Below are 19023 nucleotides of genomic sequence, written 5' to 3'. Positions count from 1 at the left end.
CAAAATGATAAAGAAAAAAGACAAAATGTATGGTCAGTAAAAGATTAACCAATGCACTGCTTTTTTCTTTTTCTTTTTCTTTTTACTGACCTGGCTATTCTTTAAAGAAGGTAATCTTTCCTCAGCCAGCAGCTATCCACATATTAACCTTGTAAGTTGGCCAAGGTGAGAGCTTATCCAGGCAGAGTCATAGCCTCTCACCACTACACCTGGTATTTTGAAAATTCTAAATATGTAAATATACCTTTTTTTATCTATCTATCTATCTATCTATCTATCTATCTATCTATCTATCTATCTATCTATCTATTCATTCTTTCTGTCTGTCTGTCTGTCTGTCTGTCTGTCTGTCTGTCTGTCTGTCTGTCTGTCTGTCTGATGAGCGGGATATAAATCAAATAAATAAATAAATAAATAAATTCATTCATTGATTCTATTTATACCCCGCCTATCTGGTCATTACGACCACTCTAGGCGGCTTACAACATACAAACATGACAAATATATAAAAAGAAGATTATAACACAATTTAAATAATTCCGCAAGATGGGAAACATACAAGTAAATCAATTAGAGGGAAGAGGGGAAAGAGTCAGGTATTAACTGGGGGGGGGGGAGGCCTACCTAAACATCCACGTTTTTAACTGACTTTTAAAAGTACCCAGCGAAGGAGCCGAGCGAATAACTGGAGGTAGATTATTCCAGAGGCGAGGAGCCACTGCCGAGAAGGCCCGATTTCTTGTTTTTTTCCTTCCGGGCCTCCCTCGGCTTCAGGCTTCTCAGCCTCACCTCCTGCCTCGCATGAGTGACATGGGTAGAACTAGGTGGGAGTAAGCGTTCTGCCAAGTATCGAGGTCCTAAACTGTTTAGGGCTTTATACGTAAGCATCAAAACTTTAAAGTCGACGCGGAACCGAATGGGCAGCCAATGCAGCGCGGCCAGAATAGGAGAAATATAATGGTATTTTCTCGCTCCACTCAGGAGTCTGGCCACCGCATTCTGCACCACTTGGAGTTTCCGCGTCAACTTCAAAGGTAGTCCCATGTAGAACATGTTACAGTGGTCTAATCTGGAGATGATGAGCACATGAACCAAGGTAGTGAGCGCCCCCACATTGAGATAGGGCCGCAGCCCGGCTATTCGCCAAAGATGGAAAAAGGCGGTGCGGACCACCTGCGCTACCTGAGTCTCCATGGTGAGCACCGGGTCCAGATGGATCCCCAGGCTGCGAACTCCACTCTTTGCAGCAAGGGTCACCCCCCAAATGACAGGGAGTCACCCAAACCGCCAATAGTGGGGACACCCACCCTCAGAGCCTCTGTCTTGTCCGGGTTTTCCCATTTTCCTGCATCCATTGCAGTACAGCCCCCAGGCAGCGCAGGAGGGACAGAACGGAATCACCTGCAGTTAGTGGAAAGGAGATGTAGAGCTGTGTGTCATCAGCATACTGATGATACGACGTCCCACACCTAGAATATGTAAATAAAGTTCTTCCAATAGAACCTGAAGATAAGCTTGATACCATATTTTTTAAATTTAACTAATGGAAATTTAATTGATGGTTTAAAGAGTAAAGCTGTATTTGGCTGCACAAATGTGCACCCTCAGGAGGAAAATTCTTCTGATGAAGGGGCCAGCTGCCATTCCATTTTGAAATGATTTGCCTCTTCAGGAGGAAGACCTACTAAGACAAACATTGCAAATGAGGATCTGGCTGTTCACATTATGTGAAACCTGAATTATACTGAGTTATACTAATTTAGCCAATTTTCAGATCATCTCATAATATTCCAGTCACATTAGGAACAACCAACATTGATTCATTTGCCCCAGCACTCAGTTTATTTCCCCTTTGCCTGGAGAGTTGTTTTAAAATGTACCAGTGATGTATCAATTTATTCCTTATTGTTTCAGTGTGTGTGACTATTGCTGTTGATTTATTTCCTTTGCAAAGGGATTTGGTTTTGGGGTGCTGTGGCCACATCATGGCCAGTGTCCATGTATCCCTTTTTATTTTTAAAAAGGATATCAGTAAATTGCTAGTAGCAGTCACTGCTGCTAGCGAAAACAACATGAATACATTGCTTGGAAGGAGACAGCTTGATGGAGAAAGCCTTCCCTCCCTTGCTGGTGAAGGAGGGCTTGAAAGAGGGACATTTCCTGCTTTGAATTGTAAAGAAAAGGGTACAGCATTAAGATCTGTTCTCTCTCTCTCTCTCTCTCTCTCTCTCCGATACTTTGGGAGTCTTTTAAAACATGTTTTCTCCACCTGATACTGTGCAAAAGGGAAAAGAAAAATGAAAGCCAGAAAAGAAGAGGGAGAGATGTGCAGGGAAATACAGAAAAGGGGACGAGTGAGTAAAGGAGGGAAGGGAAAGGGGGAGGAGGAGAGAAGGCTCATATCACTCCATTGCTCTACTGATATATCAATTTTGTTACTTAAAAAAATAAAAGGACAATTGGGGGGGCAATTGCCCCAAGAAACAGTAGAGAAAATGAAGCAAAAAAAAATTGAAGAGCAGTGTAGCCTGCTATAATGGTTCAAATAAAAATAAATGAAGTGATGCAGTTAAAAATATGAGCGCTCCTGCCAATATATATACCACATAACCACTGGAAAAAATGTCTTGCTACAACAGAGGTATGGAAAGATTTGGCATAACCGGGGTTCTTTTTTCACATGTGATCAAACTTTCAGACTCTCAGAACAGCAGAACTGGAAGGGATACTATGGATCATCCAGTCTGTTGGGGAGACACAACGGAGCATTGAACTCCCAACCTCTGGCTCCATAACCAGATTCCTAAACCACTGAGCTATTTGCCTCTTGTTCATTACGTTCTTGATCAGAACTAATGTGAGGAATTTTAAGACATAAATTCAGTCCATCCCTTACCGGTTGTCTGAATCCAGAGAGATATTGCAGTCAGTCTTTGACTCCTTAAAAACCCAAAGACAGGAGATGTTCCCTGTAATATTTAGTATTGTCTGTATTTCAATAGTTTCAAGCACACCAACTTCTACATATTTTGCTTCAGAAATGTTCCCAGTGCTTTGAGAATTCCAAGAACAATTGAGGTCTTGAACATTACTTTCGATCTGCATCACAGAAAGGAAAACATATTTTATGCCAATACACTATATTATGACTCATTCTCCTTATACATTAATGGATCAGAAATGCTCATGTTAGCCTTTTAATATCACTTCCTAAGCTCCTCCTGTATTCAATAATTCACCAATCAAAGTGCAGAAAAATTAAATAACAAACATTCTGTCTTGATATCATTATATGTGAAGCTATTAGTCCATGGGGGAGGCAGGGGCTAGTATTTGTTTTGCATCCGGTTTGTAGGTTATGCCCTAGCATCTTCAATGAAGAGAGTCTGGAGGCAGAAAGTTTGGGATAGACTTTTGGCCTAAGATCCTCGTGAGCCAGTCAGAATGTAGGCAAGCAAGATAAATGCCAATCAGATTGGAGAATGCTCAACTACCTGCACAAAAAAACTGATTAAGGAGGAGGCAATTTTAAGCTGTTTAAACAAACGAATTTTTCTAAATTCTAACACAATCAACACAAACATTGCTTTCCCATCAAAGGGCTTCCCTTTCAGCATTTTTTGTGATAACAAGACAGAGCTTGGAAAATAGCTTTTAAGGAAAATGGTTGAGATGTCCTGAAGCTTTCTGAAGTTGAGGTATGATAGCTTAATAATTTGCAAATACTTTAAATGAAGACCAGGACTTGGCGAATGAAGCCCAGAGCTTGGAAAATTTACTGCTTAGTATTACAAGGAGCCTTGTGGAGTGGTGGTTAAACTGCAGTACTGCAGCCAAAACTCTGCTCACGATCCAGGTTCAATCCCAGAGAGCTGGCTTGAGGTTCAGTCAGACTTCCATTCTCCTGATGTTGGTAAACTGAATACCCAGCTTGCTAGGGGAGCAATGTGTAGCCTGCATAATTAAATTATAAACTGTCCAAAAAGTGCTTTAAGCACTATGGGGCAGTATATAAGCAGCACACTTTGCTTACAAGTTCCAGATTTATCTCAGCCACAATGGCCAATGGCTATGCTGGTTGGGGGATTCTCAGATTTATAGTCTGAAAAGTAACTTTTCTAACTTTAAGTTAGGACACGATGAAGAGAGTATTCAAGGCTTTTGTGTGTTGTAAGTGAAAAAGGTGCAACCACAATTGAATAAAAGTTCATATACTACCTGGGGGCAAGAGAGCTAAGGACTGTTAAGGTTTCCCACAATATTCCCTCTTCCTATTGTCAGCTCTGTTGTTTCCTTATCTTGGCAAATAATATTCTTAAACTTCACTTCCACACATTTCCTTTATCTCCTTAATCATGCAACTAGGTGCCATGTCCTCTAATCAAGGTTTCTTTACACAGATGATTTCCTTTAGGTATGATCTGAGATCGTAGGTTTGTGCTGGTTTGTCAGAGTGGCACCACAGGTGTCATGTGTTCACTTCCTTAACTCCTCTCCCAGGTGGGCTTCCCCATCATCAGCTGGCATACGCTGCTCTTCTCCTCTTTGTGTGATCATCCAGTCATGACAGGAACATGACAGACTTCCCTTCTCTGCCTCCTCCAGCAGCTGCCCACTCAGACAAGGAGACGGGACAGAGATTACTGCAGCATTGTCTTTGAGTGGGTAACTGCTGGAGGGGGTGGAGAAGGGAAGTCCATGTCCCTGCTGTGACTAGACTATCACACAAGGAAAAGAACAAGAGCAGTGCATTCTGGTGAGTGTGGGAGCTGGCTGGGGGTGTGGAGGAAGTGAATGAGGTTCATGTTCATCTCTAGGGATGATTCCAAATACCACCTTTGTATTTACTAACAGCATCTGGCCAAATCTTCCCAGAATGGGTGATTGAAGGAACAGGGATGGAAGAGGATATGGGGAGCAGGTGGGTTTTAGCATGGATGTTGAAATTATCAAGGAACAGAACGGGGGCATTATGGTGGAAGGGGGGGAAGGCTAACCATGTTTCATGGTTGGAAAAAGGAATGAAAAAGGGGAAAGCTAGAGATATAAAACAGGAACAGAGAAAAATGCAAAGGAGAATAAAACCTCACAAAATGAACTTCAAAAGTTGAAAAACAGGGGGGTGGGTGGGCAGAAATTGGCAACAGAACCTAGAAAAGTTACTTTTTGGACATGGAATTTATTCCCATGTCTGGGATTAGAACCTTGGTGCAATCCCATTTCTTTTGGATAGAGATGAGACATCCTCAGGACATCTTGATCACAAAGTCATGTATTGTATATGGAAAGGTGACAGTGGGAAAGATGACATTAGGGCTGCAGGTCTTTCAGTTATATAACTATTGTCCCCCTTGCAGATGAAGCCAGGGAAAACCCCAAATATAGTAGGACTAGCCCACTGCATTTTAAAGTATGTGAAAGTAATACACATTTCTCTCAGAAGAGGGAATTATGCATCAGATTAAATCCCTCAGCTACCTTAAGATACCACTGGACAATGATGGAAGATCTGAATGTTGTTTTTGATCCTAGTGTGGTCGATTTTTTTAAAATAACTTTCCCTAGTTTGGATGGAGTACTATAAAAGACTTGCTGTAAAAAAAGGAAACGAAACCTGGACTTCTCTCAAACAAATGTGTGGGCAACTGTAGCAAAAACCACAAAATGACTGGGAACTGGACTGCTGCTTCTGAAATGCTTCCATTCTGGTGGCTTGAAATGAGCTGCATCATGACAGACACATACCCAGAGGAATGTGGTTGGCTTTTTTAAAGGAAACAGCTGCGCTGATCCATGTTAACAGTCTTAGCTGTTCTCATCTCCACCAGGAATAGCTCTTCTACAAAACTTATATGTCTTAATGGTCTATTAAAAACCAATTAACCTCAACTGACCTTTGTTTTATTACAGGGTATCTCACAATAATATATTATTGTGGGGAAATATTTACACCTGCCCCAACTATTATGACAATTGCAGCTAAGTTTGTAAAGAAGAAGGATGCCTGAGGGACTTGACAAGTATTGTCATTGCTTTTGCTAATCAAAAACACCCCTGACTCTAACTTTGAGAGCCACAGCTCCTTAATGTCCCTGGTTGTTACTGTTGTTTACATGCATTTGAGGAATCTGCCTGTATACCCAGTAAATATCATGCTGTAATAAACTTATTGGTTTTAAAGGTGCCACATTACTCTTTTATTTCTCAATATTTCTAATTCATCTGCTAACTTTATTAAAAGTTTATCTTTCAACACAAGATTGCAAGAAGATTATTTTTTCAACAAAAGGTGGTTAAGAATGAAAAAGTTAAATCCAACAGTTAGCATTGCATTAATTCAAGTACAGTGGTGCCTCGCAAGATGATTGCTTCGCATGATGATGAATTCGCTTTACGATGAGGTTTTTGGAGCGATCTTGCGCTTCGTTTAACAATGTTTCCTATGGGTGATTTTTGCTTTATGATGTTAGGGACCTTGCCTTGCAAGACGGTTAAATTTTAGGTCCCTGTTTCTCGCTTTACGATGTTTTTGACAGCTTGGTCTTGCTTCACTATACGAGTCTTTTAATGGTTTCGTTAGACGGCTGTCTTCACTTGGGAACTGCGTTTCACTTAATGATGTTTCCTATGGCAATTTTCGCTTTACGATGACAATCCGTTCCCATTGGAACGGATTATCAGGTTTTCAATGCATTTCAATGGGAAAACGTGTTTTGCAAGACGATGTTTTCACTTAACAGCGATTTTCGCGGAACGAATTAACATAGTCTTGCGAGGCACCACTGTATCAATCTTCCTCCGATTTCTTGGTTGCGGCTTCTATTTCCTTTGATGACTGAAATATATAAAATCTTGAACAATTTCAATTTCTTGAAAAAACATGACACTAAAGTTATGTAAATTTAGAGAATGTAACATTAGTTACGTAGTTCTTGGTCATGATTTTTTTTGTCTTTTTAATGTTCAATTGCAGTCAGCATTTGCACTTTCTTCTTTCAATTTCATTAGGAGTCATTTCAAGTCATTGCTGCTTTCTGCTATTATCTGAAGAAAAGGCCTAATGACACACCACATACTAAATTTTTTATTAGGGTTTCTGTCAGGAGGAATGGACACAGGGTAGCCTGCCAGTTACCGGTGGACTCTAACCCCCACCAATCCTAGCCAGCATAACTGAGGAATTCTGGATAATGTAGTCTAACAATACCTAGAGACTCTCAGTTTGCACTCTTCTCCTGCCATAATCTTTCATGGACTGGATACATGATGTTTTATGCTATGTTTTATATTAAGCAATATTTGAAGTATTATTTCTGCACATGCACTTTATTTTGCTTTGACCTCTCTCTAAAGTGGACTCCATTCCACAAAGTCTTAAGCAACAGTAAATTGTCCAGAGTTTAGCCCTTTTGGTTTGTTGTAGCAAAACCAAGAAAATGTTTTGTGGCACCTTAAATTCTCCAACATGTTTATTTGGCTTAAATCTTTGGGGATTGTAGTCCATTCCTTAGATACAGCAATCACAATGAATTTGTTAGTCTTTATTGAGCCATAAGACTCTCTGTGGTTTTTGCAGCAGTCATAAAATGAATAAACAGTGAGGAGGATGTAATTTTTATTCTGTGGCAATAAAACAGTAACAAATCTGGCAGCGCTGGAGTCCCTCTGAGAGCAGTGTTCCACATCCAGAGTAGCACACAGCCAAAATAGGTTGTCATCTGCCTCTTTTCTGAAGGTGGAAACAGGGTAAGTGAGGCCTTTGAGGAGGAAAATAAAGACAACAGGAATCAAATGGCAGCCAATCTTTTTACCTCATGCAAAGGCGAAGAATCCAATCGTCTTGTCAGTTTATTGTTGTGCTTGATTAAAAGGCATGTAATCTCAGATGTACATGGGCTTATCACAACAACAGATGCCACTGTAAGAATGAGAGCTGGGGAAAGAAAACACAACAGTGCAGAATCATTAATATATGAGGAAACTGAGAACATTGACAGTAAAATCACCTGGAATGGACAATGTCTGGAGTGACTCCCATGTGAGGAAATTTTACCAAGTTTGAGAATTTTCAGCTTGCAAAAAAAGAGAGCTTACATATGCAAGACAGAGGTATACAAAATTATGCATGACAAAAAAACCTAAGACACAAAGAAGCTTTTATCCCTATGTCATGATATGAGAGACCAGGGATAGTCTTTGTGCATTCTAGAATAGAAAAAAGCAGGTACTTCTTCACGCCATATAATTAAAATATGAAATCTCAATAAAAAGGATGGGCTAGAACATTTCTGATATCTAGTTTTATATACCGTATCTTGAACAGTATGTTAGAGTACATATCTAGGATGGCATATCTCTAGAAGTCCTTAGAATCTGTATTACAGGTACCCCATGATAAGAAGCTCAGTCTGTTAGTGTTTGAGAGAAGTGATCCACGCAGACCTTTGTGATAAGCAATCATGCTTGAAAACAAAGCCCGTGCTTACCTCCCAATGACCAATCACAAAACAAAGCAAGATAATTTACAAAGTATGAGAGGCATAAAATGTCCCTACAGTGACAACCAGACTTTCTCAGCACTTAAGGAATTCCCTCATGTAATGACAGGTCATCTGTAACACAGAGGTTATTCTAAAGAGTGTGTGCAGGCCACTCCCCCTCTATAATCATTTTCATGCGTGAAAGGCAATTCTCTGAAGAGGAAAAGACCATATCTCTCTTTAAAACAGCAGTATAACATAACATTTAATATAATCCAGTGAGGATATAATGTTACAAGAGTCAGTGTAATACAGTGGATAGAATGGTAGAGTGGGACTCATGAGGATTCTTAGCTCAAGCCACCATGTTAAGGCACCATGTTAAGGCTACCCAACTTTGCTGTGCCCTTCTGAACTCATTGATATTTGTGTGGGTGGTGGGAGTCTTGTTTTAAAATGAATACATCCTGAGTGTGTGTCTCGCCCATACCCTCAACCCTTTTGTGAAAGTTGAAGGTAGACTGCAGTATGAAGCTCTTGCCTCCCTGTGAAACTTCAGCCTCTTTTATTCTCACTGATTCACAGTGACTCTCTCCTTTGCATTTCTTTGGGTTTCTTTTCAGCCGGCACCTCTTTCCAACATGCACCCGCTTTAAAAGTGGAACAGCGGCCAATGACATGTTTTCAAACCTTTCCTCTGTGTTTTTAGGCCTTTGCTGATTATCGTGGCTGCCACTTCCCATGACAGTCCACATGCCCTGACACAAATTATGCTGGAACACACAATGCCCATTGACCTCATGATGGGTCTTGCAAAGACCATTTCACTTTTGTGTCTGGGCTGTGGGCAAATGTTATTTTGGAACTTGGCTGGCAGGAAGCCAAGCTCATATATTTGAAGGGGACAAACTGTGCAGCAATGGAAGCAAAGGTGGGAAAAGTTACTTTTTGGATTAAAACTGTCAGCACCTGCCAGTCAGCTTGGCTAACAGCCACAATGGTCTGGGGATTATGGGAACTGTTGTCCAATAAACTAACTTTTCCAAAATGTGTATTGAGCACGAGCAATTTTAAATGCCACATCTAACAATGTAGACTCTGTACTTAGCCTCTTGTAATTTTACATATTTAAGATGTAGAAAGCAACAGTCTTCTATTCCTTCTGGAGAGATAAACATCCCTTCAATTTTGAAAAAGTTAATTTGGGGGACTACATCACCTAGAATCTGTCAGGCAGCTTTCACTTCAGAGGCCTATAGTTTCAGGCTAAATTGATTCTGATTTCTGGTAACTATACACAGAGATTTTTTTTTTTTAATTAAAATGCTGCGTGGAGATTTGACAGTCCATCCTTCTGATGGAGCTCTTGGACCATCTTGGCTCTTGGCCAAAAGCTGCATGGAAGGCTGGTATACATGGGCCACATTACTTTTCTCTCTTCCCAGTCTACGCAATCCTCATGACAGCCCTGTATGGCAGGCCAGACTGAAAATGTGTGACTGACCCAAAGTTACTCAGTGAGCTTCCCGGCTGAATGAGGATTTGAACCCAGGCTTCCAGAGTTCTAGTTTAATACTCTAACCAATATGGCACATGGATTCTCTCACATAATCCAAAGTGAGAAAAGAGGAAGCAGTTAGAACCTGAATAGGAAAAAAACATCTTAGGGATCAATCAGACAGGCATTTGTTCTACTGTTTGGTTTGCTGCAGGGGTAGGCCGGTTCACTCTTTTTTCTGGATATCAGACAACATGATTGCTAGAGAAAACTAATCCATCACCAGATTACCCCTACTTGCACTTTTCTGAGTCCCTTTCAAGGGCCTTGACTTTTTTTTTGGTGCAAGTAAGGTGCTGTCTAGGTTGGTCCATTTCCAGTATATGCAATTGCTATGAATGGGCCAAAATTGAGCCTTGCAGTTATCAAAGCTGACATGGTTCCTTCAGCTATCAATTTCCAGTATCATGAAGTGGCTTTATAAGTGAGCCACTTCAGGATATCAGCAAATTGAACACTTCCCTTGCTTCTCTGCAGATGGACAAGGGAAGTTATTATTTTGTTTCTGCTAGACTATCACTGATGCGCTAAAACATTTAGATTAAATTATAATTTTTGTATTTGTTTTATGTGAACTGTGCTGCGGGCTAAAACCGCAGAAGCCTGTGCTGCAGGGTCAGAAGACCAAGCAGTCGTAAGATCGAATCCACGCGACGGAGTGAGCTCCCGTCGCTTGTCCCAGCTCCCGCCAACCTAGCGGTTCAAAAGCATGCAAATGCAAGTAGATAAATAGGAACCACCTCGGTGGGAAGGTAACAGCGTTCCGTGTCTAAGTCGCACTGGCCATGTGACCACGGAAGATTGTCTTCGGACAAAACGCTGGCTCTATGGCTTGGAAACGGGGATGAGCACCGCCCCCTAGAGTCGAACACAACTGGACAAAAATTGTCAAGGGGAACCTTTACCTTTACCTGCTGATTGAAACTGTAGCTGCATGCAGTTTCCTGATCAGCACTGTTTTTTTAAAAATTTAATCTAAGTGATTCAGCACATCACCAATAGTCTAACAGAGACAATTTCTCTTCCTCTGCCTCTCTGCAAAAGAAATGGGCAGCAGAAGGAAATGGACTAAATAGGGTTGATTGAAGCTGGTATGCCATTTGGATGCGAGGATTCCACCAAATGGCATATCAATTCTCCCCCTGGCCTCAGACAACCCTATTTATATTGCATTGGACCTTTCCAAAAGAGCCAGTACACAGCGTCAGTTTTAGATATTTGGCTTTCTTTTCCAGTCCAGGTTCAGGCTGCATCACAGCACAGAGGCAGCACTGGTCACCCTGCAAGATGACCTTTTAAGGGTAACGAACAAGAACAAAATGTCTTAGCGGCCTTTGATACCATTGACCACAGTATCCTCTTGGGGAGGCTCTCTGGGCTGGGGATTGGTGTCCTGGCTGTGTCCTGGCTCCGGTCCTTCCTTGAGGAACGTCTTCAGAGAGTGGAGCTTGGGGAGCTGATGTCCACCCGTTGGACTCTCAATTGTGGAGTCCATCATCTCCCCAATGTTATTTAATATCAATACGAGACTGCTGGGGGAAGTAATCAGGACTTTTAGAACTTCATGTCACCAATATGCGAATGACACCCAGCTCTACCTCTCTTTTCAGCCCTCTGCAGAGGATGCCATCCTGTGCCCTGAGTGCTGCCTGGACATCATACTGGGGTTGATGAGGGATAATAGATGGAGGCTGAACCTGTACAAGATGGAAGTCCTGTGGGCAGGTGCCTCTAGTGTCTGCAGATTAGGTACCTCCATTTCTTAAAGAACCAATTGCAAGGAGGGCACAGAGGGAGGGAGATAATTGCCATTAATAGATGAGGGAAAAGAACACTCCGAAAAATAAGAATGAAACCAAGAAAGTGGCAGAACCAAGAGCATAGCAAAGAACAGAAGGATCAATAGTTTCAAAAGCCAAAAAAGGGATTAAGTAAATGACAAATGGAAAATTCAGCACATGATTTACCGAAATAAGCATAAACCCATTATGAATTCCTGCTGCTTAGTCTCTGTTCTTAGCAAGTAAAGCTGCAGGTGTGGTTTTTTATATTGAATAGAACTAGAGGCAGAATTGTTGAGCGATACTGAGAAGAACAGTAAAAAAAGCATGAGTCAACTATTTTTAATACTGTGCTGGAACTAGAGGACATTAGGAAAATAAATGGCAACAATATTTTTAGGGTTTGTATGGTACATAACCATATTTCAGATTGAAACTATATGTTATGGGACAGAAAAACACGTCAAAACACCCAGTTCTGTGCAGTTACTCTACCAGCCAGCCAAGAATCAAAGAGGCCACCACCCTATTATGAGAAGGGGAAAAATCAAATACCTATTGAACTAAAGATTACTGACTGGCATTGTGAATTAGAGAATTGTGAAATGGAAAAAAAATAATGCAAGTATCCTTGAGTTGCTGTACTGGCAAACAGGTGAAGTAAAAATAAAATAAAGTAATTCCAGTATTGTCTGTAAAACTAAGCAAGGACCTTATTGTTGTTGTTGTTGTTGAAAAATACCAGGCACAGTCACTGAAAATTATAAAAACATTTACTGGTATATAACAGGTACAAGTTTTAACCAAAAACGTAAGTATCTGTTAAATATCAACATAGAATATACACTGTTCCTAATATTGACATTTTAATAGCTCTGGTGATGTTATTTCTGAAATTTGCAACTGCTTATAATATTGTGTAAAATTTCTTGATATTCTTCCCAAAGCCCTGATGACAATGGGGATCACTGAAATATGTTCCATCCACGTGAGATATTTCAGTTGCCAGGTCTCTGTATTTTGTTAGTTTTTCCAATTCTTTATCTTCAGCTCTGGCATCTGGAATTGCAATGTAAATGATTCAGACATTTCTTTGTTCTATTAGTACTATGTCTGGTGTGTGATTTTCAAGGTGTCTTATCAGTTTGGATCTGGAAATCACATGATGGTGATGATGATGATTGGCCACATTCAGTGTATGCCGAACAAGTGTGATGTTGCTATCACTAAAAGTCTAGAGTACAATGCTGCTTCAGTCTCCATGTCAATATTGATCTTTCTGAATCAAGGGCCAGAATTCTACTAGTTATGTCTCCTGGTATCACAAAGTGATGTAACTTTCAACAGCAAATTACTGCAAGTTAGGAAGTCAGCATAGCCATTCTCTATCACATGGCAGTCACATGACTCAGTGTCCTATATGAGATGTCTACTTTGACTTGTTAACCTGAGGACATTTGCTGCTGAAACTGACATTACACTGGTGAGAATATACAATATTATTCTGGTCAAGGTGTTATTTGCGCAGTATGACAAAGGACACAGTAAACCTGTATTTGTGTTATTTTATCATAGATTTGCTGCAGGAATCAGTTTGCATCACTGTATCTCAAATACTTATGAAACCATTTAATATAATTTTTCATCTCTTTACTTATACAGTTCTATATACCAATGCCAATTAAACTGCCCTCAGGCAAAAGCAAACAAAATTGGCATTCAGATTTCAAATAAAGATCATAAAGATCTTTCAACTAAAGAAATTGTACAAATTAATAAATTTGCCTGTTTTCCTATACAGAGCATTAATAGTGGAGGCAGATATTTAGAAACTTTCAGGTAGACCCCTTGCATTTACCTGACCTGTCCACTTCTTATATAGACTGATGTTTTTAAAGATGAATCTTTTTTCCATCCTTAGTCCTCTCCTGAAATACATAACAGTGTAGCAGCTGCATCCTAAATACTTTTACTATCCTATCCAGAGATCCCATAGTAAAATTTATTTTCTGTGCCTCTCCTGATCTGGTCTTGGCTGCCTAATCGTGAATTGCATCCCTTCTATAAAATATATGCTAAAACGTTGCTTTACAGTATAATATAAACTAGGTATGTGCACCATCTCCAGGCAAATGGACAAAAACAGACAGAATCAAGGCATTTGTGTGATTTCAGGGCAACTACGGGACACAGCAAGAAGCTGCTGTTCACCCCAGAGTTGGTAAAAAAAAAACCCCACATAAATATTTTATATCCCATTCATCTTTGTAGAATTAAAATTGAGGAACTGGAAAATGTAAAATAATACTTTACACTAAGCTGCTGGTCACAAAAAAGAAGGTGAGTGAGAGATATGTTCTACTCCCCCCCAGGAAAGCTCACCCACCCCCAAGAGTCCAAACACTGACATGCTGGGGGGGCGGCAGCTCAGACCGGGGTCACTGTGCAGTAAATATATCTTATAGCCACCACACCAGCCATTTCAAGGAGCCATGGGGTGAAGAGAAAGATTTGTTTAGATAGTCTTTTTGCATCCTGGAATATTCTTATTTTTCTTGTTCTCTCACTGAGCTTAATTCATGACACTTTACTGAAATATTATTACAGCACTAGGATTCAATGTGTATGTGATTGCAGAAGGATGAATGTTGTGTGGGCTTTGAGTAGGTAGGTCACGTTTAGAACATTGTATAACTATTTGAATTTCCTTCCTTTTCATAGCGTTTAACCTCCCCCCCCCAAAAAAAAACAGAGATCCAGAAACACACAAATAATGCCATAGATCAAGAAAAGGGGTAGGTTGACATGTCTCCTAACTGGTATGGGGTATGTATGCCCCTTATTCGGGTACAGAATGGGTCAGAGGGCTTTCCATTTTTCCTGCCAAGTAGTGATGCTAGCCTCTTGCTGAAGAAAACAACAGAGTCCTGTGGCACCTTAAATGCCAAATAATGAGTAGAATCTAACCAATGATTTTGAGCTAAAGTTCACTTGACATGGTCAAATACTAATCCAGGAACATAACCAGCACCTTACTGATTAGTGGCAATTTCTCACCACAATTACACAATTTCACTTACACAGTGTATACAGGTAGCTGGATTCTGGTCAGAAAGCTTTACTTGGCATAGGCTTTCCTGGCTTATACAACCCACTTTATCGGCCGCATCTCACCCTTCCATATCACATTCTTACTGATGGCCACAAAACATTTCTGCCATATATGCCCTGTTAGCCTTCGGGTACCATAAGACCCTCCGATATTTGGACCAGAGCTTGAAAAAGGAGGCCAGGACTCACTGAGTGGTTCTGGGAGCTGAAGTCCAAAAATGCAACTTTTCTTAGCTTTGATTCTGACAGGCAGAGGTTCTCCAACATTGCTGTATCACAGCTTTCAAAAGGGCCTTCCTGCTAAAAATCCATTTTTGACTGAATATTGTAGATCAGTTCCGCTTCCAATTACATAACCATCCATGCCCAGTTAGACACATATATGACTCTCTTGCATGAATACTTCTGTTAGGAAGCAGATGGGTTGCCTGTCAGGGCTCCAGTGCTTGAAGGAGAAGTCCTTCTCAGCATCTTGTCATGGTAACTCTTTGATTTCTCCAGTCCAGATTATTCTGCATACTAGCACCTTCTAGTGCTTGCTTATAAAAACAAACAGCAGCCAGATAAAAAATGCAAGTTTCTGAGGAACAGTGGGCATTAGTGTGTGAATACAGTCTCAAAGACACCAGATAAGTTAATGAGAACCTGTAACAAATACTATGTATATGGCATTTAATGCCAGAAAAAATATACAAATAATTTGGAGACATCCTGGGGGTATGCCTGAAGTTTAATCAGCCAGCAAATATTTTGTCCTATGGCTCCCAGAAACCATTGGTCAACATGGATGGTGGCCCTGCTCAGAGGTAGAGCATATCTCTTGCCTGTAGAAGGTCCCAAAATCAGACCTTTCTGTCTCTAATTAAATAATGGCAGCTGACAGAGGTTGGAGACATGATGATGGATTTTTGACTACAAAATCTTCCCCACTGGAATCTTTCAATTAGTGCTAAGCACCACTTTGAACAATAAGCAACCAAAATCCAGCAGGAAAACTATTTTATTTTATTTTTCCAAAGGAGAGGTATTTATTTCCTAAATAAAAGTGGGTTTTTAAAGATAGGATTGGTTGCAAATCCCAACAAATCTGTCCTCATTTGGCACCAAGAATCAATAGATTCCATTTCCTATGAATTAATGAGTAATCTTTCAGTTGTTGTGGGAAGAGCCATAGCCAGAGAGAGAGCAAAAAAAGACACAAGACCCTGAATCTCTATTACAAAAATCTTGAAATGTCATATACACAAATAACTTAGCTACTCTCTCAGTGCCTTAAGTTCAGTTATTCAATATTCATCCTGGGTCTTTGGGTCCATATTCGCACAATGATGTCCACTGTTTCTCAGAAACTTGCATTTGTTCAGTTATTCTAGTAGAACAAATTAAGAAAGTGTGGGTTCTTTTCATTGAGCAGCTGAGTTTTTATTGCTTTTTTATTTAAATCCTCTGCATTCTTCTTGAGAATTTAAAACATTTCAGTATTTTAAATAAATAAACATAATTATATTTATATAATTACAGAATTGTATATCTTCCAAATAAGAATAAAATGTGATTTTAAATAAAAGGCAAGAGGTCTAGTTCATTGTCCATAGAGAATTGTTGTGGCTTTGGTATAAATAAAATGCTTTAAAAACCATTTGTCATCCTTACAGATACCCAGAGCTCAGAAACATTACTTTTTTGGATTTATGTTCCCAGAATTCCCCTGCCTGAAGACACATATATAGCTAAAACAATAAAAATATAATTCAAATAACAACTTTTTAAAAAAAAACCAAGCCAACATAATAAAATAAAAACAAGCAGGCAATCCAGTAAAACTGATGGAATTAGCAAGTCATAATGCCTTGGCAAGCAGTTTTGATTGATCCTGAGAGAACTGCAACACTGCTACAAATTGCACCTCCTTTTAATTATGCAGGTTACACATTTTTCCCCCAGAGAACTGCACCACTACAGCCTCAGGAGTAGGGGGAAAAGCAAAGGATTATTTTGTTCCGGTGTGCATGTTGGTTAGGAAAATGAAAACTAGACCAATTTATATTAGAATGCATATATAGGAAAAAATTTAATTTTAATTCTCACCAGCTCTAAAATAATTGATGAATGAGAATTAAGAACCACACAAGATCTTGAAGGCTTTTTTTCTTGCTTGCTTTCTTGCTTTTGCTTACAAATAATGGTGTCCTGATCATCTCTTTCATCTGTGACCTCAATATACTACGTATGGCAGGGTCAGCAATATATGTGTCTGTGGGTCTAAATGTCTTCTTACATGGGAACAAATTATTGCAGCAGGAACTTCAGCAGCAAAGCACTTGATATCAACTGATGCAGATACTGTACATTAAACTGAAAAAGTGTAGTTAACTGTGGTTGATACTGCTTGTCATTTCGGTATCTTACAGAATTCCCCTTTGAAATTGAAGAATTGTTTCTATCATTAACCAATCTGCCCTTTTGACACATTATGCCTGAAGAACTCATGACCACAACATAAGCCTGTATAAACCACCTGCGTAGCTGTTGGAAAGTCCACTGCATCCAGACTTAAGAAATGCTTATGGGAGACCCACAGAAACTGATGAAACTTATAATAGCCATGACTGACAACCAACTGGTTTCACTGATTCTATTCTATGCATGTGCAAATCTGGACCCAAACCATCTTGGTCAGCATTCTATTCCAACTGTCATCAACCTGATGCCTCTAAGAAGCTTACAAGCTGGATCTGAAAGCAATAGTCCTTTCTTACTATACCCACTACTAAACGGCAAATTAGATTTTATATATTTAGCATGTTTTTAAAAGATATGCTGTCAAATGGCAAAAGACATCTATACCATGGTTCATGAGAAAATTAGACAAGCATCTCATATTTCATGAGAAAATTAGATAACCATCTTTAAAACCTTATTAATTATACAGAATATTTATTTCCCTTTGAGCTTCAGAGGCATCTGATAACTCAGAGTTTCAGAGGCATGGAATAACTTACTGTTATTTTGGGGGGGGGGGGAACCTAGTTAACAGTTTTATTGACAGAAGACTTCCATGAGTAGAATGGAATTAGGGCAGTCCTTATCTCACTGAATCTCCCACATCTCCTAGATCTTCTCAGGTGGTTTGAAAGACTGTCTGGAACAAATTTGGGGTGTGTGTGTGTGTTAGGCATACAAGAGTTTTAAAAGCAGCCACACACACAATGCTGAATTTCAGCTTGTGAAAGTTAGGATATTTTATCTCATAATATTATAAGCATAATTAAATGCAGTTAGCAGTTACAAATGCTGGCTCTAATCTAGAGAAGGCAATAGTTTCTGTGGTGGGGTGGTCAGGGAACTCCAGCATGTTTTGAAGCAAAAAAAAAAAAAAAAAAAAGAGGGGCTTATCAATACAAAAATATTACCAAAAAAAATTGAGCAGAAATTTAAATCGCTTGTTTTTAAAGTCTCATAAACAACATTCCCTCTAATTTTCCACAGTGCTAGGGGGGCACTCCATGTGTCTGGAGTTCCAGCAGTGACCAGAAACAACTGACTTGGCCGTGTGCCCCTGATGCTGTGCTTCGTGGCCGCCCACCTGAACGGCTTAGAGGGAACATTGGTCATATAAACATTTTATATGAAATATGACAAATAAAGTATGTGTTACATTTGACAGTACCCTTTACAAGATGTAGGCCCACTATAGTGCTGCTTTCTGAAAACACAGCAATTTCATGTTGCTCCCTGCCCCCACCAGATGGGACCAAACTACGGACAAATAAAGTAGGTCATGCCTGCTTCTCAGCATGATGGATTTATCAAAACGAGAATGTGGCACTATTTGATAAATATGTTACAATTGTTGGGTCAGAAAAGTACCATCAATAAGGATTGGATTAAACAGAGTAGTTTATTTACTCTTCAGTTTATTATTTTTCCTAGTGCACTATCAACATTTAATTTTCTGATACAGATTTCCAAATTTCTTGGTGCTTCTGCTTCTAGACTAGGCATCCTTCAGTCTCGAGAGACTATGGTAACGTGCTCTGTATGGAGAACTTGGAACAGCGTCTAGTGTGGCTGAGAAGGCCAATTCGAGAGT

The 19023-nt window shown here is 39.9% G+C and overlaps 1 protein-coding gene across 1 annotated transcript in view; it reads right to left on the bottom strand.

Moving 5' to 3' along the window:
• The window catches only part of FLT3 (fms related receptor tyrosine kinase 3), a 79380-nt gene that overhangs the window by 48066 nt on the left and 12291 nt on the right, over positions 1-19023 (bottom strand). The window contains exons 2-3 of the mRNA XM_072993739.2: positions 7812-7933; positions 2897-3099 (exon numbers count right to left, since the gene is read on the bottom strand). Coding sequence (XP_072849840.2) covers positions 2897-3099; positions 7812-7933 — 325 coding nt within the window. The remainder of the gene's footprint in view (positions 1-2896; positions 3100-7811; positions 7934-19023) is intronic.

The sequence above is a fragment of the Pogona vitticeps genome, chromosome 3, assembly GCF_051106095.1.
Source record: "Pogona vitticeps strain Pit_001003342236 chromosome 3, PviZW2.1, whole genome shotgun sequence".
Lineage (NCBI taxonomy): Eukaryota > Metazoa > Chordata > Lepidosauria > Squamata > Agamidae > Pogona > Pogona vitticeps.
This window is presented reverse-complemented; position numbering and strand designations above follow the sequence as displayed.